Source organism: Ornithodoros turicata, chromosome 2 (assembly GCF_037126465.1).
Source record: "Ornithodoros turicata isolate Travis chromosome 2, ASM3712646v1, whole genome shotgun sequence".
Classification (NCBI taxonomy): domain Eukaryota; kingdom Metazoa; phylum Arthropoda; class Arachnida; order Ixodida; family Argasidae; genus Ornithodoros; species Ornithodoros turicata.
The window spans coordinates 24,364,892-24,389,062 of record NC_088202.1 but is presented as its reverse complement, the minus strand read 5'-3'; the positions used below and the strand labels follow the sequence as shown (position 1 = coordinate 24,389,062).

General features: G+C 43.4%; 1 protein-coding gene across 2 annotated transcripts; it reads left to right on the top strand.

The window, feature by feature from the left end:
* The first annotated feature begins 675 nt into the window (after nt 1-675).
* On the top strand, nt 676-23,563 carry LOC135385242 (uncharacterized). 2 transcript variants are annotated; one of them, XR_010420371.1, is made up of 5 exons: nt 746-844; nt 16,593-16,644; nt 19,481-19,625; nt 21,406-22,359; nt 23,220-23,563. XR_010420371.1 is itself a non-coding variant. In XM_064614447.1 (2 exons), the coding sequence occupies exon 2, from the start codon at nt 7,297-7,299 to the stop codon at nt 8,386-8,388; it is 1,092 nt and encodes a 363-aa protein (XP_064470517.1). In that variant the 5' UTR covers nt 676-844; nt 3,191-7,296; the 3' UTR covers nt 8,389-9,841. The 2 variants fall into 2 exon arrangements, 1 of the variants encoding a protein (XP_064470517.1); XM_064614447.1 differs by lacking the exons at nt 16,593-16,644; nt 19,481-19,625; nt 21,406-22,359; nt 23,220-23,563 and adding an exon at nt 3,191-9,841 and having other exon boundaries at nt 676-844.
* Nucleotides 23,564-24,171: the final 608 nt, after the last annotated feature.

Here is a 24,171-nt window from a genome sequence, read left to right as displayed (position 1 = left end):
AATTTCTTTTGCTTTTTGTAATATCCAACAATAGGGACGACTTGCTTTATGGGTACTTTTTATTGGAGACAAGATTGTTCATATTAACGAGGCATAACTGCACTCACTTGTAAGACATCCGTAGCATATGTATAAAAACAAGCGGTAGGAATGGGCATGTACGCTGCTATAAATAGCAACCACAACTTAGTTTGCCGAAATTACAAACACATTACACTATCCTCTAGTTAAACTGCACTCTCGCATATTGACACAGGTAATATTCCTATAATTGATAACGGCTCAAAGAACTACTAGTATGCATCACTGTACCGAAGACATGATATGAGATTGAGCTAGTGACAGTTATGACGAGGTTCTAGAAAGATTACTCATGAAGTATTCTATCGTGTATCGTGCGTGAACTACATATTGCGTTAAATGTAATGGAGCATAAAGAGGCGCCATCGTGTTTTACTATTGAAGTTAAATCAGCAAACAGGAGTAGCTGTCGAATTTTGCTATCGGGGAATATTTAAACATTGGAGGATGCGCAAAGAAGAATGTGGGCAGCATCTTTATACATCCTGTGCTTTTGTAATTCAGCCAGAAACGAATTCTCCGTAGGTTAAGCAAGAACACTCCATTAGCAAGAGACTAACCGTGTGGTATGCATAATTGCGCAAGGCCGACGGGATTGGCCCATTTTCACTTGCCAATGAAGTAGCGTCACGCGCCACCTTCAATTAATCGTACCCAATAAAACATCAGCTACGCATTCTTGCATTATTACGCCCACATACTGCTCTATATAATACACCAACCAACCCAGTATCGGCAAAGGCATCGTAAAGTCATACGTCCGGTAAGTGCCTTTCAACTCTTCCGCTCCTTAGGACGGGTTTCCTAGAAGTCAAACATTGTTTGGCTGCATGCGCAGAAGTCTGTATCAGAAATGCAGTCAAAGTGGCGATTATCGCCCTTTGAGCTCATTACGTTTAGCTGCGCATACGGTGGCCATAATAGACGAAAAATAATTAATTGCAATTTGATCAAAATACAGTCGACCCCCGTTTATCCGGACGGAGCCGTTCCCGGCGAAATCGTCCGGATACCGGGGCATCCGGATAAATGAAACGACCGAATAGAGACCTCCTACAGAGCAAGGTTTAATTAAAACACAGAAATCTCGTCAATGACAGCTGTTACATAGTAGTGTAGGCACTCGATTCCTGCAAACTTTTGCTAATTGCATAGAGTTGAGCCACGCTGTTGCGCTGCTCGAAGAATGTCAGTGCGGTCCCAAAGTGTCAATGTCCGAGCCTTGTTTCTCACTGGCGTCATCGGCACCGTCTTGCTGCACATGATCGGAGACAACAGCAGCAATCACACCGTCGTCAGTCATAGCTGCACAAGCGTCATCATCCTTATCAACGTCAACGTAGTCAGAAACCGCAGCATCATCTACGGCAGTCGCAGTGAGTCTCTGCATCAGGAATCGCAGCTCAACGGGCCGTAAGCAGCAGGCCCTCGGGTTGGAGTTTTCCCCTCTAGAACCGGACAGTTGCTCGAGATATTTCCAAATGACTAGACTGGTCAACGTGACGCACACAAATAGAAAAGGGGGTCATCGTGCACGGTTGTCTCCCCTACGGAGGAATGTAGGTCCCTGATGTGTGACGGGAATAACCCCAAAACAGCGAAAAGGGTGACGAAGTGGGGTCAGCGTCTCCTCTTACTCACGGTAGTCCGGATAACTGAAGCTGGATTACAAGAATTTTCGACTTTCGTTCCCTGGAATTCTTGTCCGAGTCCGGAAGCTGAAGTCCGGATAAACGAGAACAAAATACATGGAGGAAAATCTGTTCCCGTGCCTTTTGTCCGTATACCGCGGGATCCGGATAAATGAAGTCCGGATAAACGGGGGTCGACTGTACCTCCACTTTCATTTTCAACAGTCAACAGTGGACAAAAACTGCTCATGTATTGCGATGCAGGGGTACCTATTCAAATATCTAGTATATTGAATATTTCCCACTTTTCGTGAAGGATTGCGTTTAGTGGCCTCGAGTCAGTTCCAGTGAAGTTTCATTCGTTAATATTCTAGAGTACAAAAGGGGAAGCTAAATGCTTCCGCACATTACAAAGGCAGAGTGCACTCTTCACCGAACAAAATTACTTTCTTTCTATAAAAGTGTAAAGTAGGCCAGTAAAATGGGCAATGAACAGCAATTCGCCCCATAGAGTCATAATTCTGGCAGAAATTGAATTTAAAGTGCGTCACAAAAAGCGACCGTGCGCAACGGTGGTGGAGAGTAGAGCCCTGCACGGGTCGACTTTTTCCTGCTCGAACCGCGGAGCGGTCCTTGATGTTTTTATGCAGCCCGACCTGCCCGGCCCTGTGGGTTGTGCAAGGCTCTGCCCGGTGACTCAGCTAGCAGATCCAGGCCTACACTCTTAAAAATGAACTTCACCGCATAGCACGCTCCTAGCCAACAATCATCCCAAATGACAACGTTCTCGCCCCTGATTTGCTGAAAACGGGAGGCGGAGCCTATTTTGTGTCCATTATGCACGGCACAGAATAGGCTCCGCCTCCCGTTTTCAACAAATCACTGGCGAGAACGTTGTCATTCGGGATAATGGTTGGTTAGGAGCGTGCTATGCGGTGAAGTTCATTTCTAAGAGTGTAGTATTGCAAGCTGTGACTTACGCGTTTCTAGCATTTATCAAACAAATTTATAAGTAAAGTTATAAGAAGAGAAAATACTGTCACAAACATACAAGAACTGTCGGTTTAACACCACAACAGCATGAGGCCAAATTAAAGGCCTAGTTTTCCTTGAGGTAGAGGGTGCTGTCGACAAACTCCTTCTTCCAATCCCTACCTCTCTCACTCAGCTTTGCGAACTTGATTGTGAAATACGTGAGAAGTCCTTTTCACGCGCGAAGCTATGGCCAATTTCCCTCTTTGGGTTGGTGCAAAGAAGCTTGAGCCGGTACGCTTCCACCACTTCCTTGGCGTGGTAATCGACTCGGACTTGCGCTGGGCTCGGCACATTAAACACCTTGAAACCAAAGTGCAGCGATGGCTCCCCGCAATTCAACATCTTTCTGGCTCAGCATGGGGCTGTGATCAGCGTTCCCTGCTCGCAGTTCACGCGGCGTTGGTGAGGGCGACTGTGCTTTACAGCCTTCCTATTCTGCACAGGATATCAACAACATCATTACATACCCTTCCGTCCCTGTTTGCTCGAAGCCTTCGTCGCTGCCTCGGAGTTCCAAGGATGGCTGAGACACAGCAAGTACTGGCTGAAGCTGGTGGACTCTCGATTGAGGTTCTACGTGAACGTGAAACGGCGCGCCCTTATGAAAATGATTTTCTAGTTTGTATACAGGTCTTAACCAGGATGTATCCAGCCTATTCAGTCCCAATCTAGCAGATAGAAACTAGATTAAAACTGGATACAGGATTTATTGAGCGCACTGTATACATTTTCTATACAGGAATTCCTAACCACTTTGTAACCAGCACTTATCAATTTCTGTACAAGAACACCCTATACAGATTTTATACAGAAATTTCTGTCCGTTTTGTAACTAGTTCCTATTCAGTATTTATTCAGCCGCAGTATTTTATGACTTTATGAACCCCATCACAATGTATGCACATGCAGTACTAAGAAAAGAATTCACTGCTCCATTTCTTATTTAATGGGCCATGCCATTGACCATTCTTTCACAAGCGCCTTACATTGACAGAGACTTCAAAATCGTTTTTATCACTGTTGATGTGCCACGGGTTGAGGTTGTGTACATACGCACCAGAGTATCGTGGGTTGTTGGTCGTACAGTTGGCCGTACTGTAATCCCAAAATTGCATACTTGTGTTCCAGTAGTGCTGGGCTCAGCATTTGTAAAATACACGTACGCGAGAACAAAGAATTTGGACAATTTCGCGGCTATCTGTCTACCACGACAAGCAAAAATATTCTACTCTTCCAGCTTGCCCCGATATGTGTTCTCCTGCCTCGTGCAGAACAACTTTTCTTCACGTTCTAAAGAGAAAGCTCTATAAACATCTGATACAACGTATCGTGCACAAGAGTGAAGCAGCATGAAATGGCCATGGTCATTTCAGTCTCCTTCACCAACTGTGCGATTTCACTAACTGTACTTCACTTAAACTGTACAATTCAGCACATGAGGAAAACCGCCATACACGGCAGTTTTCCTCCCTGTGCTGAAGTCCGAATTGTTAAGTCTGCAAAACATGCAGGACAGTAGTAGTTTTCTTTTTTTTTTGTTTTGTTATAATTCGATGGCACGTGCCATCGAATTATATATAAAAAAAACTAATCGACCTATAGCCTCATGCAGTAAACGGCATTTGTTCTTACTGGGTCTTTGCTACTTCCCGATGTAACCCTTACAAAAAATTTTGATGAGTTTCTGTTGAAAAGTCAATGCCTTTTCACATCACACTCATCGGAATTTCTGATGAGTTTCGTGATGAGTTTCTGATTAGTTTCTGTTTAAAATTGGCCACCGAGTTTCTGATGCGTATGTGATGTGTACTTTTCTGATGCGTCTGTGATGCATACTTTTCTGATGCGTCTGTGATGCATACTTTCCTGATGAGTGTCTGATGCATACTTTTCTGATGTGTATCTGATGCATACCCGTCTGATCCATACGTGATGTGCACTTCCCTCATGTGTGTCCTATGAGTTTCTTGCATGTTTCCACGCAGTTGTTGTGTTCCTATGCAGTAGGGAAATTATGAAAAAAGCAGTACAGTCTAGCAGCTTTTATTGAACCTCTCTGGACACCATTGAAGAAAGACTATTCTTCAGTTGGATGACAGTAGTGTCAAACTTGCTGCATACATACGCTGTAAAACAAAGAAAGATGAAGCAAAGATTACGTGATGAAATAGTAAAAGGTGGCTGTACAGCTGTGTCCACATATACTAAGAGGTTACAGGTGCAGCAGAGAGACTTTGGAATCACGCAAGATACAAATCACACACATTTGACAGGCAACTAACCATTTGCCAGTGACGGTCAGTAGGAAATAAGTAGTGAGTCAGAGGCTACTTTTTGCAGCTACTACAGATGCAGACTCTGCTATCTACACTTGCAACTACACGACCTATCATAATGTGCAGACAAATTTGATATGAATGGCTCAGAGATAAAACTTCCAAGGTTCCAGCTGCTATTTCTACACAGATAAATCTTGATGCATGGTGTTCCAGAAAAATTTACCGGCTGCATAATTTTTAAGAAAATGTCTGCTACTATTGACCTGCTATGCTGACTGCTACACCTTTTGTCAACATGAGCTCACCACTCAGTCGCTGATTTGCATGAACTCGTTAATGAAGGATCCAAACTTTGTCTCCCACTCAAACCACTTTTGGCACATGTGCCACAGAAAAGGGGATCTTTCTCAAAAGTCATTTCACACACACACACACAAACACCAACCCTAGGGCATTTTTTGAGTAAGTGATGGTTTTCATCTCACAAATTCATGGTGTAGAGTGCCACACCAATGTGTTATCTCTCTCACTTAACCACTACTCAGCTTCGAGACAACCCTCCAAAATGGAAGGTTGTGTAAGATAAGGGACAGTCACAATGTTTTCTCCCTGTGGCCAAAGCAGCTAACTGCCCTGTCTGAGCCTAACTGCATAGTTAGGCTTATGGTGCACATAAATGAATGTTTTGCACATTGTGGCATATTTCGCATGAAATTATATACCTTGATTTAAACAATTAGAGTCGAAAAATTTTCTGTTTGTTTTCTCATGTGCAAGACCCCTGAGCATGCAGTGAATAAAAGCGTCGTATTAACTACATAAATCAATGCGATTAGAGTGTTAACACACTATAAGGCATTGATGAACTGTCACCAGCTTAGCATAACCCGGTGGCACACCCTAAAGTCGAAAACAGATGCAGTCACCTGACTTCTTAAGGAAAGCCTATCGGAATGTATTGACTATGGCAAGCGCAAACAAGTATAACTGTATTGCGTTATCAGGCCACTTCATGCATGTCGTTCTTACTAACAATCAGTCATGGGCAGTTTGGAAGGAACATGTATCTTCGATACTATCTTTCGATACATTTTGTGTATCGTTATTATATATCGCATGCCAAAAATGAGAGTATCGGAGTATCGAAAATACAATTTTAGTGTATCGTGTATTTTAACGATACTAAAAAAATTAAGACATACATATTGAGGCTGTGTGGGACTTATGAAGCTTACGTCCGCGAGCGCGCTCCATCGTGAAGGTAGCCGCGAGAGGAGGCCCTGGGCCGTGCTCAGGAATGCGCTTGAGCACTTAGCACAGCTTAGCTTGAGCACTGTAACCTGTTCTACAGGTCACAATTCATAACGGCCAACAAAGAAAATCAAGTATCAGCTATGGCTGCCGAACTGCGGTGTGCCATCTTTGATGGAAAATATTTTACTGTCACGTCGTCTGATGGAGACCTAATCATATTACCAACTTTATTTTGGCAGCTTTATTATTGGCAGCTTTATTATATTGGGATTTCAGTTACGTAAACTTCGCTAATCATAACACCAGCTTTATTATATTCTGGATTTCAGTGATGTATCGAAATATCGACGATACAGTATCGAGTATCTGTATCGAAGATCAATTTCGGTTCTGTATCTTGTATCGGAAATAGTTTTTGAGGGTATCGAGTATCGGTATCGAAGATACTGTTTTGAAGTATCGGGCCCAGCTCTGCTAATAATAGAGCCTTTGCGATTTTGGCCCTGGCACAGTGTGACCACTCATAATTTTAAATTTTCAGTTCATCTTCTGCCTACTATATGCAGCTCTTGTGGCAAAAGGAAGGCAGCGCAAAACACAGAAGAGGGATCGAAACTGATGGAGGAAGTGGCAATGTTGTTTAGCATGTGACCACTAGTCATAACACTAATGGGTCCGCCGTTACTGCGGTGTAACAGCAGCAAAAGTACAACTGTGTCGCCACTGACCATCCTGACACTTAGTAACAACATGAATGAGAAACGTCAGCTATCAAGACTCACCAATTAATGCGTTAACACGCACTGGGTCAAGTGCCTCCTTGGCAGGCCCCGCTCTATTGGCATTTGACCCCTTCCCAAAGAGAGACTTGCCCCGCAGCTCTTCTACCGTGAAGAGGTTCCTCAGGAGGCTCCGCGCAAACTTTGTGGGAGCACCACGGCAATGGGAATGCAATCTGTCTATAATTGCTATAATTGCCGTGTTCAGGTAGTTCAGTAGCCTTTGTAGTAGACTATATGCATGCCGTGTGCAACGGGTTTGTGAGAGCCACAGCGTCTTTATGGTTCAGCCACAAGAGGCGGCACCGTTACAGCATTGGGTACTGTCTTCCACAAATAGACCGCCGACTCAGGCAGCTCACGCCAATTTGGGAAATGAGCAGACTGCCGCGGTCACTGGCAGACATGAAATTTTGGAAGGCTTCAGAGTGGAGAGATTGGTTGCTGTTGTACTCTCCAGTTGTCCTTAAGGATATTCTTCCAAAGGCTTACTATGATAATTGGACCAAGTTTGTACAAATCATGCACTTTTGTCTTCAGTCCAGTATACCTATGGATAGAATGGGATATGTAAAGCAGGCAATGGAAGAATTTCTGGAGGAGTACGAGAATCTGTATGGTGCAGAAAGCATGAGCTACAACGCTCACCTGCTTCTTCACATGGTGGACCATGTGAAGGAGTGGGGTCCACTGTGGGGATATTCAGCCTATCCATTTGAGTCCATCAATGGGAAGCTTGTCCGGTTTGTGAACGGTACAAGGCACGCACATTTGCAAATTGTGGAAAAATTCTGCATATTGCAAAGTCTGCCACAAATTGTAATGGCATCCATGCCGTGGCCTAATGAGCTAATGATTTTTGTTCAGTCTCTGTTAAAGGGCTACAACCTAAGGAAGGCTTCCACGAAATGTGCTGACGTAATTTTGTATGGTAAAGGCAGGAGAGAGGCAGCTTGTACAGCATACAAGAAAGCGACCATTGGCGCCTTCACATATTGTGTAGCGTCAGTCGACAAGTCTAGGAGAAAGAACTCTTACGTGCGTACCAATGGAGGAGTTTTTGGAAGGGTAATGGACATAACTAAGATGGACACCGAAGCATGTCACACAGCGAAACCCACAGTGCATTTCAGAATGAAGAAGTTCCGTGTCCTGAACATATTTTTGCCTAGCATAGATCAAAATTCCACTGGATTTGCAACTGTCTGCGAAACAGATGAATATGTTGTTGTGAGGGCATCTGAAGTGAAAAAGTGCATTGTACTTTGTTGTGCAGAAAGGACCATCTTGACTGTTATCCCAGAGCAGCATGTTTTGGAATCTGTTTAGCTTTCCAGGCACCGGTTTAAATGTGTCATTTTGTGTGACAGATTTTATAGTGAGCTATTTTAATATGGCCATGCTTCCTTCATTGTCACATCCTCTCATGCTGCGTGTGTAGAGTTCCATCACAGCACAACATGCTCGAGAACTTCCACTCATAAATGCTTCCTAGAGGCAACACTTCCCACACGAAAGCCTTGTTTTAGTAAGATTAGAGCTGTTGAGCATTTCTTTTGGTTCCCTCGTAACAGTGCTCTTTCATTACTTTTCTCTGACAAAAATGTCAGACCTGAGTTGCTTAGAAGTTAGGAGGATTCCCATTGTTTAGCTTGTACTATAGGTTAAAACTACCAGTTGCACACTTTTTATAGTCATTTTGCCATATCTGATATTCTGTACTAAGTGTTTGTTCTGCTGATTTCAATAAGATTTGCATTTTGTTTCCATAAATGGTTCATTTCTGACGCTCATATACACAACCTTCTGTTTGACGCAAGATTATCAGCCCTGATTACGAATAGTGTGTCATTAACAAGCCACCATCCCTCCCCCTTTGTACAGCGCACCGAAGACACACATTATGATTTAGAAGTGTTAATTTGCCACGTAAAAGTAACTCAAGGTGCCACACAATTAGACGTATACTTTCCTTCTGCTGATTTGAATAATATTTGAATTTTCTTTTGTAAATGCTCTTTTTCTGAAATTCATACACATAGACCCTATCATCACATTGACATGTGTGATGTACATTTATCAGCTCTCATGCTGAATAGTGTGTAGTGTTAAGAAGCCATCATCCCTCCCCCTTTATACAATACAGTGAAGAAACGCATTCGTATGAGGAAGGAGTGTTAACTTGCCACATTAAAATGAGTTATGATGCCACACAACAATACCCATAACTATGTATTGGCTGATCGCAGAGTCTTGAGATTATCTACCTTAAATTACAGAAACATGTCAGCAGCCAGTATGTGCCCTTAACATAACAAATGGTATATCCTGATGATTTCCTACATTAAAAACTCTGTGGAAAAACTATAGAGATTTCTCATATGAAAAGTTAATGTCAAAACTCCATGGAGTTCTTGATAGGAATGTAATGTCTCTGAGGAGCGAAGACTTACTTTCCCGCGATTTTTCTACTCCTCACGAGACTTGTGACTTAGTCGGCTGTAGTATATTGTCGGATTACCCGAGGGGGTCAGTGCCAGCCGGAGCACTGTGGAGGCCTTTTTTTCTTTCTGTTTCTTTTTTTTTTACAGCAGGCAGTGAATTCTGCATCAAACAAGGGTTGCTATCTGCTAGATCTAAATGCGTATGGCGCGCGCAGCTCGTGTACTCAGTTATGAACAGAAGACTAAGACGTCTTGCAGCTATACCCCGTACGTGAGCGCAGCTTCTTTCTTATAGACTGTTCTTGTAAGTTTTAGTAGCACAGTAGCACTAGCCAAGGTCGGACCCAGAGACTGGCTTTATCTCCCTCTCTCTTATTTATTTATTACTATTATTATTTATTTTATTTTACTTATTTGTTTTTTATTTTTATTTTATTTTTTATTTATTTTTTTTTGAAGGGGATGTGGGGCGGTTTCTTTGTCGGAGCGCGGAGTGGGAGAGGGGACAGAGGAAAATCCCATGTATAAAACTACGTTATCGCCCGTCCCCCTCCTGGTATCTGCGGCTGGTTTGAGACATGGTAAATGTCACCGCACTGCACCGTTATTAGTATAAAAACATATCAACTGTCAGTTCAAGCATATTTGTCTTGAACAGCACGAGTGGTATGTCCTGATGATTTCATACATTAAAAACTCTGCAGAAAAAATATGGAAATTTTTCATGAGAAAAATTAATGTCAAAACTCAATGGAGTTCCTGATAGGAACGTAATGTGGAATCACATTAGACGTTGAGTTTCTGATGAGTTTCTGTTGACTCATTACAAACTCATCAAGATCATACAAGAAACTCAATATCGATTTTTGTAACGTAAGTTTAATTATGTAAATTTTTGCGAGCTTAAGTCAGAAATTTTCAAGTGAAGGTCACTTTTTCACCCCACCAATGTGAAGAGCGTGTCTAATGTACTCAAATTAACGATAATTGATAATTCAGGAGCTATACCGTCGGAAAAAATTACCGAACATTACGCTCTATGGAGCTCCCACAGAATAGCGCAGGATGAATTTTTCAACTCAATCTTTGTCAGTCCGACGAACCCTTATGAAAATAATTTTCTAGTTTCTATACAGGACCTATAGAGAATCTATCTATCGTGTCTAGTACGTGTCAATCTTGTGCATAGGAAATAGATAGGGTATGCATAGGATTTTTAACTGATAAACTCTACACAGTTTCTGTACAGACTTCAGACTCTAGAATGTATACATTCTCTAAACAGTCTCTATAGAGCTAATACTAGCTGCCCCGAAAGATCTTATTTACGGACATCTGTTACTTGTTTTTTGTTGTACATTTGAAGAACAACTAATACATGTGACATGTGCATGTATGAATATGGATAGAAATGCTAATAGCAATATTGTGACTTATCACTTCAGGCAACGTGAACATTTACCGTTTAGTACTTTTTAATGTTGCACTTGACGAACTGCTGCTTCTACACTGTCAGAGGAAAAGGTATAAAAAGCGTATGTATAAAAAAGGTAAACCAGGGCGGAAGTACCATTTTTGTACCTATTTCAACTGTCTATACCATCGTTTAAACCAAGTGTAACTCACTGATAGCAGTAGCTAATCGTATAGTACGGGGCTGGCTCCATGCATGAGTAACGTGCAGCACCACATTAATTTGGTGTGGAGATTGTGCTGGGTTAGTTCGAGTAATTTGAGTAATAAACACAGTCCTTAATGCAGTAATATATTAACGAGTTGGAGGAAATATTTTTAGTGACTGTTATTCGCTACCGAAATAACAATCTATGCGTGCTCTCCTCACCCGTGTGGTTGCATCTCGAGCTAAGACGGCTCCACATGTGGCCTAGCCATTTCGTTGGGTGTTCTTCCAGTATTTGTTCCTCTGCAAACACGTCATGCCACGATGATGCCAATACATATACAGGGTGTCCCAGAAAACGTGTCATTGAATTATAATAAAAAAACTACACCACCTAGAGTCATGCGGTCAATGGCATTTGTTCTTACTGGGTTTTTGCCACCTCCTCATGTGAATGTCGTGTAAAGTAAGTTTAATTATGTAAATTTTTGCGAGCTTAAGTCGGAAATTTGCTTAGTAAAGGCCACTTTTTTACCCCACCAATGTGAAGAGCGTGTCTAATTTAGTCAAATTAATGATAATTGACAGCTATATTCAGGAGCTATCCCATCGGAAAAAATAGCCGAACATCATGCTCTACGGAGGTCGCACAGAATAGCGCACCGTGAATTTTTCAGCGCAATCTTTGTCAGTCCGACGAAAGGAGGTTGGAAACCCAGCCCTCCCCGATATCGCAGAAAGAGATAAAACAGGCACGGCTTATCACGCCCGACTTTCGCTGGAATAATGCTTTCCCTCTCCCAATTTTAGGAACTGTTACTTTTTCTACTATCACTCTGTGGGCTGGCTTCGGAACCTCCTTTCGTCGCACTGCGAGCGATTGCGCTCAAAAAGTCATCGCGCGCTATGGTCCGGTGCTCCGAAAAGCATGATATTCGGCTATTTTTTCCGATGGGATAGCTCGTGAATATTACTGTGAATTATCATGAATTTGAGTGAATTCGGCACTCTCTTCATATTGGTGGGGTAAAAAAGTGACCGTTACTTGGCAAATTTCCGAGTTCAGTTCGCAAATATTTACATAATTAAACTTTGAGTACATGACATTCACATTAGGAGGTGGCAAAAACCTAATAAGAACAAATGCTGTTGACCGCATGATTCTAGGTGGCGTAGTTTTTTTATTATAATTCAATGACACGTTTTCTGGGACACCCTGTATATAGGCTCGTGCGTGTGCAAGTGTTTCCCTCTTCCTTTTGTGTATTTTACGTATTTCTTAAGTTTTTCTTTAGTCTTTTTTCTCTCTTTTTTTTGTGTGGTTTGGAGTGGGATGGCACGCAGTGGGTGGGATGTGGCGGTAAAATAAATGGAAAGTTCCTGGTTTTTGAAATACAAAAGAAGATTTTCGAGCTACTGCCATCGCCTAGGCGGCGCAAACAACAGAGGGGCACAATGAGCGGGTTTCGCCGCCGCGAAAATAGTGTCGCCGCTGGCATTTCCCGCCAAATTCCGGCTATTTACTTTCCATTGGCTCCGGTCTCCCACGTGACCTTTCTCGATCATGATTGGCTGAGGCTCATTTAACCGGTGAATTCGCTCGCGTTTCTCCGAGGCGCCGATCCGTCTGACCGTTGTGTAGCTGGCGTCTACTACGTATGTGAGCAGTCGGTGATTTCGTTTCGTGGATTTCGAAGATGTTCGAGCCATGGACGAACGCCTGAATGAAAGGTAAGCAGACCAACGTATGATGGATGTCAGTGATCAGACGTTTAATACTGTCGCCTAACGGTGTGCATGGAGGTACGCCTTGTCCCGTATTACATCACTTTCTGCCGGTTATCAGTCATGATCTGGTTGATGATTCTGCGTGGCGTTACTTGTTGCGTTTTGTTCCGCTATTTGAATGTGTCTGATGTTTAATACACTGGTGTGCATGAAAAGGAAAACAGCGTGCATTTCGTACGCAGGGCTCCTCAAATTTTGTCATTAGCCGACGTCATGCGCGTAACGATAGCATGTCTTACAGAGCGTATTCAGCCAATTAACGTTGCTTGTGCTCGGGTTTACCGTATCATTAACAGGTTCCTTTTTTTTTCATTCAGACACCGACAGCTGTTCGTGGCCCTACGATCCGCGAGCATGTGGCCCCTGTCACCAGAAAATTCGACAGTTGTGCTGGGATGAAGCGGATGGCTTCTGCGGCTCATCACGTGATATATATATGTGTATAATAATATGTACTTTCTCCAAACCGAATAGGTTCCCTTGAGGATTGTATAATATGATAGTCACGCTTTCTGTTGCTTAGCACTATTTTTCCGTTATTTATTCTGCAGTATTCTGTAATAATCGTGTAGATTTACTTGCATTCAAATGTTGCTTCTTGTTTATATGTTTACCGTGTCAATAAATGTGTACATGTGAATTCCATCGTCTTCTGGATTTTCATTTTCTGCTTCCCGATAATATTAGCAGATGGTCTGGCGAAGCGCTCGGAACAGTGGGGGGGGGGGGGGGAGAGAATTCGAGTGAGAGGGTGTGGAGAGGGCACGCAGCGCACATGCGCAGTTCGATCAGCCAGCGCGCGCTTTTTGGCGCCGTTCTCCGGCTACTTTGTCGTGATTCGTTACGGGTGATGACGTGGTCAAAGGGGGAGGTGGTTTTCGTGGCGAAACTGAGGAAGCTACAACTGCACTCCACTGCAAACAATGCGTAGTCAACCAGTTGTCGAAGCTGCATCGAAAATGAAGCGAGATTCTATTCATATTCTATACGACTTGTAATATGCTCTCAAATTCCTACCTAATATTGTTTCTAGTTTCTATAAAATATCGTTTCCAGCTTCTATTCAAATTTGCTATCCAGTTTTTTTATCACCAATTATTGAAAGGAACCACACTGAAGCCAGATAAATGCTCTATATGTGTATACATCTTACTGTATACAGCCAGTTTAGAATTTGTAACTAATATGTATACAAGTTCTATACAATTTCCTTTCCAGTTTGTATACATTTTGGCTACCTAATTTGTAACTACTCCCGCGCCCATTTCTTAGAAGAAACTGGATTGGAGCTGTATACAATATGTATATACCTTTAATCCACCCAACCCAGGATTTTGTATACCGTTTGTATACAATCTGGAAAACTTTTTTCATAAGGGCGGCACTTCCTACGTTTGCGTGTTCACATTCCCCGTCACCCGCTCCTCAGGAAAATTCGGTACCGCCCTGAAAGCGACTTCTATCGAGTAGCGCAGAGGACACGCCAGACTCTCACTGGCTTCATAGCTAAGGACATTATACCGCAGGAAGCCCCCTGGTCTCTGCCGGTACCGCCGACTTTTGTAAGCCTTCCAAACCTTCTGGAAAGAAGAGATCAGGTCCCCCCTCAAGTCCTCCGAGCCCATTTTCATGCTCTGGAAGACGAGAAGTTTTCTACGTTTACGGCAGCATATAGCGATGGCGCATCCCGAAACAACAAGTCCGCCTCAGCATTCGTCATACCATCCGAAGGCGTAGTGCACGGACGACGCCTTTCACATCCAACCTGCTCCACAGCTGCGGAACTCTATGCCATCCTTTTCTTTCTACAACACATCGCTGATTTTACACCGCGGGAATGGGCAGTCTTCACAGACACCAAATCTGCACTTCAAGCTATTGAAAATTCCGTCATACGAGGCCCGCACCCCTAGTCACAGATGTGTTAATGGCTTACCACATTAGCTACGCAGCAGGGCACAGGCTAGTTCTCCAGTGGGTTCCAGCCCATTGTAGTGTCGTGGGGAACGAGGCGACAGCGCCGCAGAAGCAGCACTCTCGTATCGGAAACGGAGCAGTATTGTTCTACTGAGAGGAGACCGGTGTTCCATTCTGCGACGCCTCGTGACACCCCTGGTTTCCCGCCAATCGACAACCAACATTCTCCCCCCCCCCCTCTATGCTGAGCACAGTTGATCCAACGCTCGCTTTCCGCATGCCACGAAACACCTCTCGTCAAGATGCTGCATTAATCCACCGAATGCGCCTCGATGTGGCCTTTACAGCTCAGTGGCGTTACCGCTTGAGACAAGTTGACTCTCCCACCTACTGCCACTGTGGTGCTCTTGAGGATCTGGAGCACATTCTTCTTCATTGCCCCCACTAGCAACCTTCCCGAACCACACTCTCCGAGTCTCTTCGTCAGCTGGACTCTCGTCCCTTCTCCCTATCGAAATTGCTTGGTCCCTGGCCCAATCCAGCCCAGCAAGGATCTGCGCTCAAAGCTCTTATGACATTTCTGGACACCATCGGACTTCGATCGTTATTGTGAAGGGGCTAGTTATTTTATTCCCCGCATCCCCACCAGCAATGGGGTAGAGTATCGCCTCTGGCGATGAACCTCCCCGCCCTCCAAAGTCAAAAGTCAGTTGTTGTTACGTGAGAAGTTACGTGCAGTGTGAAGTTGCTTTGACAATGTTATGGGGGGACGAACCGTATGTACGATGCAGTGTCTCTTGAATGTTTTTGCAAATATATGCACAGGAATGACGCAAGCACGTGATGATATGAACTAATAGTCCTCAATTGTGTCGAAATAGCTGCGTGATTCGGCCGAACCTGCATCTCGGAAACATTTTTGTCGGCCCGAGCTCGGCCCACCTCGCAGTTCTGACGTCTCTTGTTGGCCCGGGACCGGCCGGACCGGCAACGTTGGGGTATTTTTTTAGGCCTGGTCCGGAGCCCAAAAATAATCCCGGTCCGGCCCGCGGGCTGGGTGGGGGGCCCGTGTCCGTGCAGGTCTGTAGTAGAGAGCAGTACCAGGCTGTGACCTTGCGCTGACGCAGCAGTGTCCGCGCTCACTGATTAGTTTAGAGTATCGTCCGCAAGTCAGCTGTTCAAGCTATGAAGAACCCTTGGCCAGAGGGAAGCTACATCGGGACGATGAAGTCCTCCATGCCCACGGTGACACTTTCAATTTCTAATCCCCTCGAGAGAACAGGTTTAACGACTACAACCGAAGAAAGCCGTCATGCACAAAAAGATAGAAACAGGCGCTGACATCGACTGACTGCACAGACGCTATGACGTCATGTGTCATCCCTCTTCTTCTTGTTCTCCCCAGGGGGCGAGCCGAGAGTGAACGAGGGCGAGTGTGGTTGTGTATGTTCTTTTTTTCTAAAAAAACAAGCTGCATGCATCAAAACATTTTGTGCTGTCTGGCAAATTGACGCATATACTTTCTTCAGTTGACTTAGACTGAAAATATTTTGGATGACTCTCTGTAGCGTTTGCTGGGTTGAGGAATAAGCCAGAGCAGATGTACACGTTATATTATTCTATCTATTGCTCTTAAGGCTATTGCAATTTTACGATGTACTCAGTGCAATCTATTCAGATTTGGGAGTTGTCTTCCTCTCGATAATTGACGCACAAGTATGAGAAGACAACTGACGCTATTGGTGTTTTTGTGCTTCTCACAGCATCCCATGAAGATGAAGTGCGTGGCTGTCTTCGTTCTTGCCACTCTACTATGTAAGTAAAACATTCCTAGAGCAAATGAATCGACAACGTAGTTATCCCGGTTAAAGGATTATCGAGTTCTTCTTGTTTGAGAAAGCAGAACGTTAGGAAATGGTGATACGTTGAAGCAGCCATTACGACCGCGAAGCATCTTCTTACAGTCTTGTCGCTTTCAATTGAAACGCGCTCACTGGGGATCGTGTTTAATTAAAACTTACTTTGATTTTTTGCTAAGCGCTATGTGAGCAACAGGTAATCAGTAAGTAGAATCATCTGGATTCCTGCGCGACGTGTGTGTGTGTGTGTGTGGGGGGGGTCGCTATTCCTACGCGTTTCACTGGGATAATGTAGCAGTTGGACATTTCACATATGTATCGCGCATCTCTCCCGTAACTTCGATTTCTGGATGCTTTGCACAAGTCTTCTAGAACGGTTTCCGCTTAATATTCCCACCTGCACGAACAGAGGACCGGTACAAATATTTCTTGCACCATATAAATGTGATTGATCACATGTCTGCATATACACACATTTATTCGTTGTAAGCTCATTATACTGCACATATATTTGCGTCGCTTCCATACACATACGGTACGCAGGCATGCCTCCGGAACTCAGGTAACCGGAGAGCTTGTCACCACAATAAGAAGCTTGGGAACGTTCCGCTTCCCAAGCATCGGCTTGTGTCCGCTCCATTCTCAAATGACTGCTCCAGTTCTTTGGCAAAGCAGCGGTAAGCCTCGTTTTGGTTCCCGGGTTGATTTCCCTTGGCCGTTCATCCACAAGGCAGTAGATTGGAGTGTGGTCAGCGCTTTGGACGAATATCGTGCACCCACATTACCGAACTAATCCTCAATGACGGGAGCTTTGTTGCACTGAACGCTGCCTGCTGGTGCAGCTCTTCCCGACGTGCGTGGTCATTGTCATGTTGCATCTCTCTTCAGGTTGCGAACAAGAAGAGCTTTCACTAAATCACAATTATTCAAGATTGGCTTTCTGGACAACGCAAATTGCATATATTGTCACTAAATCAACACTGTCACACATCCTGCTTCATCGCTGTGCGTATGCTACGGTGCGGGAGAAAAACCTTGGCCATTGCATGCATTGTACGGTGGATGATGTCCAACGTCCCAGAGACTCTTTCACGGAAAGACTCTCCAAAATTTGCACCTCGTCGGCTTCCTTCAGGAGTCTGGCCTCGCTCAAAGTTTATGAGTACTGCTCGGACTTCTCATCAATTTTGGGAGTGACCACCCTAGACCTTAACGTTGGTCCGTCATCATTGTAACATCTGTTATCACATCGTCTCATCTCATCCTGGCTACAGTCATGGCATTGCCCACACCGGATCGTACTAGCCTTGGGCTATGATCCGTATGGATTATGCAGTTATGTTGTTTAAAGCATGTGTCAAAAAAGTAATAATAAAAAAAAAAACATAAGTGAGGCCAAAAGCGGCAAGCCGGTTTTTGCCGCCACCGCCGTCATGTTGTGTAGAATTTGAGGATAACTTTCAATGTTCATGGTTCCACTGAGAACATCCAGCCGCAAATGTCTATACGACAAGAAGCAGCTACATACGATGCAATCCGGAGGGTAGTAGTACGCAATATCGCTACACGAACGAAGCTTCACCACTCCAAAGAACATATATGTATTAATTTAGACACACTCACAAAAAGAGTTTTTGCTTGTAGCACTGGACGCGATGGTAGCCATTGCTGAGTGTGATAAGGAACTTCTGAAAAGTTGCGGGCAATCATAAATATCCCTACCCTGTAGGGTCCTGCACACTGTGCTAACGTTCGCTGACCATGGTATCCTGGTATACCACAGTTAAGAATCCACATGTTCAAAATCCCAGACGTTCATAATCCGAATCGGCGCAGTCTAATGCTGGGACTGCCTACCATACGCGGGGGTACTGAGTTTAGTTTAGTTTGATAAAAAAAAAGGAAGAAATTGATTTCGTCACCTGACGAATTCTGCTACTCTCATAAAGGACCCCTAAATAGATTAACCCTACAGAAAGGAAAAAGAAAGATGAAAAGAGAAAAACATCAGCCCACCCGGTCACCGAACTGTATGTGCACATGCGTAGCTGTACCCCCTAGAAGTGAAAGGAATTTCGAGAAGCTCTAACAGGAACGACAAACTCGACGACACATGCCGAGAACGCGGTCCTAAAATACACAGTCGGTATGTTGACACACTCACAGCTCGCTATTAAGTTGGCAAGTGCTGAGAATGCTCCATCTCTCTTCCTGGGTTCCCATACACCCAACAATTTGACTATATCGAATGTTTTATATTACGAAGTGATGATGATGATTAGGTTTTTTTTTGCGCATCGACAACTATATATTACGAACTATTGTAGCCAGCAAACTTGAACTCACCTTGGTCTCATTACAGCACTATATCCCGTGCGTATATAGTTTGGCGCGAACACAAACTAATGAACGTCACTTCGTTTTGCGTTGCACCAGCGTGCCCACCCTCTTAAGCTTAGCCGTCGCTAAACTATGCATTTCATTCGCTAAATCGACTTCGAAACACGCGAACGTAACGCGCACGCTGCTCAGTGCTACGGCCCCGGTATTCTGTGAAATGTGTTACTTTTGTTAAATCATTTGCGGATACTAGATAATAGGCCACATATGTATACGGCCATATTTTGTGTTTTGCGATATTATTTTATGCATTGTGCCACTTCCCACTACAATGCTCAACACCATAGGCGTGAGGAAATTTTTATTAGGACAGTGATTTCATCACCGCTGTGGTCATAAGTACACTCGTTCATATTATTTATTTATTTATTTATTTATTTTGTTATTTGCAGCGGTTGCCTTCTCCGAATGCCCGGAAGAGACGCAGCTCCTTGTGGTTTCGGGATGTACGTTGAGTGCGAAAGACGATCCTGAGCTCCAAGACGCCTTTGGGGAAGAGGATTTATCGAACCCTACTTACGTTTACGCAACATGCTGGTATGCACATGATCTCGATATATACATACTCATATTTTTCACTTGCCTCGCAATATGTGGCGGTATACGACCAGATAATGAAAATCATACTGCTGGGATCACTTCAGAATTTGAGTAGTGACATAATATTATAGCACTTTTATAGCATTTTTATTTTTTTTGCATATTTTGCAATCACACCCTTTAGGCGGTAACGAAAAGAATATCAAGACGCGACATAATGTGTCTTTTCGAAATTGGTTCGAAGGTATAATTTATACTTCCTGATGTTTCACATTTTTGCGCGGCAGCAGTGTATGACACACTGCACATAACAATACCAAACTTACATTACCGGAAAGCACATTTCACGAAAATGATACATTGCTCATGGGAAACTTTCAACAGACGCTACTCAGAACGTACCTTAATACAACAGTAGAGCGAACGTCCGACCAAGTTTGCCATTTTTTACATACAGGTGGGATTTCGTCGATCATTTTAGTTCACCTCTGTCCACTGTCCTCCATGTTGAAAACAAGAAGACAATCATCACGATTTCTTCTAGGCGTCTCTTCTCCACCAGGAGTGGCCAAACTTCGGAAAAAGGAAAGACGCGATAAAAGCAAATTCCACCTAACTGTACGCTCAGTATTTTTTTCTGGGCAACGAATGAACATAGCGACATTAAACAAACAGCTTCGTCATATAGCGATATCAGCCAACATCATCTAATTCTTCAAGCAAGATCTGAGACCGTCCTTAAATGAAGCGGGAATTTATAATGGAAACTAGGCACAAGATCTATTATTTTATATTTTTTGATCAGTGAAATTGCACATTTTCTAGTAAGCATACCGCTCTCCTTTTAATGAAAGTAAGTTTGTTTATATGCTATAATGCAGTTATATACAGTTTCGAGCTTTACACAACAAGGTAATGAGATAAGTGTTCCTGAATAGCCTTCCAGTGGTTCCTGATAGATCCGATGGTATTTGGTTCTCAAGCTGGTTCCCTAACGGATGGTTGCGAAATCACAGTCCTAAGAACTTTTATGTGGTGTTTTCATTACTGGTTGCGTTTTTAATTTAACGATGATGTTCCTGTTTTTTGTTTATTGTTGTCGTAAAAATAGTTGTAGCAGCTGTAATTGACATAATTATTAATGGCCATATTCTTCATGCGATTTCAAACGTTTGTACTGGGAAAATGCACAAGTGTAAATTAAGTACACCATTATGCGTGGTATGTGGGGGATGTTCATTATATCGCTAGTGCATACCATGAAGAGATTGCGCCTTGAACACATACCTGAGCTGCCCCCATTCTATGGTACGACGATCCGAGGTATTATTATTGAGATGGACATACTCTTTATGTGTTCAAAGCAGCTTTGTAATAACAAATTATTAAAATGTTGATGAAGCACTCGAAGTACGTGGCTATAGGAAGTTTGCAACAAGCAACTTACTTCTTCGATTTTGGTGACCTATGCAAAACTAAAATCTAGCAGAGTAAACGCGGAACATGTCTTCGCAACCTCCATAACGCTAGGGTTGTTTACGTACGATCTACGACAAAAGTGAGCGAAATCTCGTTGTGCATCGTACGCTGACAGGTTCCTGTTGACATGAGATGGACAAAGAGAGAACGCATTATTAAAATAATTTTTGTGAACATTGAGGAAGTAGTGTTGAAGTACTGTTGAAATTTAATTTTATTTGCAGTAAGAAACACCCACGGCACCTTGCAAATATGTCGGTTAAAATGATGAGCTCTTACATATTGTCTTTGTCCACAGTGTGCGAGACGCAATGGAGACGTGCATCCGGCTTTACATGGAGGGAGAATGCGAACCCCATGCTGATGAATTGGTCGACAGACTTAACTCCGAACTGAAGAAAAAACTTGGCGACCAGTCCTGCGAGTTCGCATGCTAAGAAGGAAACCACACGAGTAGAACACGGTGCATGAAATAAATTGCTGCACTTGACATAAAGGAGTTTACATATTTGTTACGATTACTCGTTATCTTCGCCTTACGGTGTAAGCCTTAGTAATCAATGAAAGATGTCCATCTAATCATATCGTACTCTATTTACCCAGAAAATATAAATTTTGCGTTGATGATGATGATTGGAGTTTTAATGGCGCATCGACAACACAGGGCATAATGCGCCAGGGGTGTGATTAAAATGTGACTAGTTAAAAATATGTACGATGTTTAAAAAGGTGAGAGACAACTAATAAAATGCAAGCCTAAATCTACAAAAGATTCACAATTCCAATGTCTTGTAAGAAATTGAAAACTCTACTAAAAGGGTTGATAGCCTCATCACCGAATAAAAGCGCTGGATGAGGAGGTAAGAAACATATGTAAACAACTCCTTAAAATGATGTTGACGAAGGGTTTCGTTATGTGGACATGTGACAAGTATGTGCAGAACAGAAAGAAGCTCACCACAATGCGTGCATTGAGGCGGCTTTCCTCCGTGAAGTAAAAACTTGTGTGTAATGAATGTATGACCTATCCGTAATCTTGATTGTAACAGACTACACAGACGATTTTCCAGGTACTCTCTATACAACTACAACAACATAGATGAATGGATGATTATGATGATGATGTGGGGTGTTTCCCTGCGTTGAGTGCAGGACCCTACCCCATTCCAAAAAGGTTCACATGAAAGGATGACGAGGGAAGGAAATCCCTACAGTTCGTGAAGGAGGCCGGTGGCCCTCCATAACTTTGAATGTGAGGTTTGATTAAGTGGAGTTTGTTGCATGTCTGCGCATCCCAGAAGCTCTGCCATTTAGTGTAAAGTGATTTCTTGAGTGCTGACCTGATATCTTGGATGTGGATTTCAAATGGGGTAATGTCACTTGAAGTTGCAGTGGCAGCAGCCTGGTCTGCTAATTCATTACCCAATATACCAGTGTGGCTCGTCACCCAGCACATGATAACAGAACAGCCCTTCTTCAGTGCAGTGCTGGCCAAAATTGTGCGCGTTGCACGAGGAAATTCTTTTGTTTCTGTCTGCTACAAATGACATTAATGGAGCTCACAGGGTCACTGTATATGATGGCTGATTTTATGAAACCTTGAAGAATGTAGTTCAGTGCCAGGATAATGGCATACACCTCTGCAGTAAAAATAGAAGCTATCTTTTTTATACGATGTGACCTTGTGCGTGTTCCAGAAATCATGGCACAAGTCACTCCTGCGATAGACTTTGACCCATCAGTATAAAGTTCAACATAGTTTCCAAAACTTTATTTCAAGTGTTCGAATTCCTGTTGTAGTGTTGGTGTAGCAGTTTCCTGTACTTTGTCAATGTAGTATCGGATCTTGGAGGTGGTTCCCAAGGTGGGAGCCTTATACCATGCACTAGGGTGTTATAGCAAGAAAATTCGTGATCCAGAACATCCCCCTCAATTCGCATAGAAAAGGGAAGGGACTAACGAGGGTCTGTTTATAAAGAGTTGCTTAAACCGTGTACTTGTGACACAAGTGAGTGCTGGATGTTGCGGAAAGGTTCTTATTCTCAGTGCATATGATGCTGCGAGGTAAAATCGCCGTCTTCTTATGGAACATTCATGAGATTCAACATACAGGCTTTCGACCGGTGAGGTTCGGAAAGCACCGAAAACGAGCCTGAGTCCCTGGTGATGAATGGTATCTAAGGATTTCAACACAGACTGACGGGCGGAGCCATAGACGAGGGGACCCGTATTCCATCTTTGAGCGAATGCAAGATGTATACACACGGCGGAGTGTTTCCTGGTCCCAGGATCTGTGAGAGAGAATTTTCACTAAATTCATTGAGTTGATGCACTTCACCTGACCTCCTACTGACCTCCATCAACTGACCTCCTATTTTGACCTCAACAGGTTGTTCCCTCCCTCTGTTTGTATATATTTCTTGTATGTGAAGTAAAATATTCAGCTGTGTTTGAGATTTCGTGTTGTGTCTGTCCTTTCGTGTTCCCTAGTCTCGGGGTTTTACATTATGCATCATCGTCACCACCTCGCTTGCTTCCTAGCCATTTTTTCACTTCACCTTCAAGTTTTGAATATCCGACTTGAAGGTGAGCGTAGAGTCGAATATGACACCAAGAAATCGGCTGTCCGATTTTACAACGGTATCTTTCCCACTAAGTTTGAGCGTGGGTGGTGGAAATGCTCCGCTCATTCTCACAAAGTGGACTCAGACTGTTTTCTCAGCAGATAATTTAAACCCGTTCAGTGAAGACCATTTGGCCATTCAATTTATAGACAGCTGCATCTGTCGTTCACATCTTGACAAGCTTGCCGAACAACATGATATTTGGATGTCATCCACATACAAAGAGTATGATATGGAAGGTGGAATGATACTGGCTATAGAATTTTAACCAATAATAATGTGACGCTAAGAACGTATCCCTGCCGGACACCATTCTCCTGCACAAATGTACGGGATAAAGTAGTTCCTAGTTGAACTCCAAATGTTCTGTGCTGAAGGAAATTAGCGATGCATTCAAAAAGGCGACCCCTTACACCGATGGAATAGAGGCCCTGCAAGAT

Bases quoted from the DNA above. Each gene is read 5' to 3' on its own strand.
- LOC135385242 (XM_064614447.1), top strand. From the start codon at position 7,297: ATGCATGCCGTGTGCAACGGGTTTGTGAGAGCCACAGCGTCTTTATGG.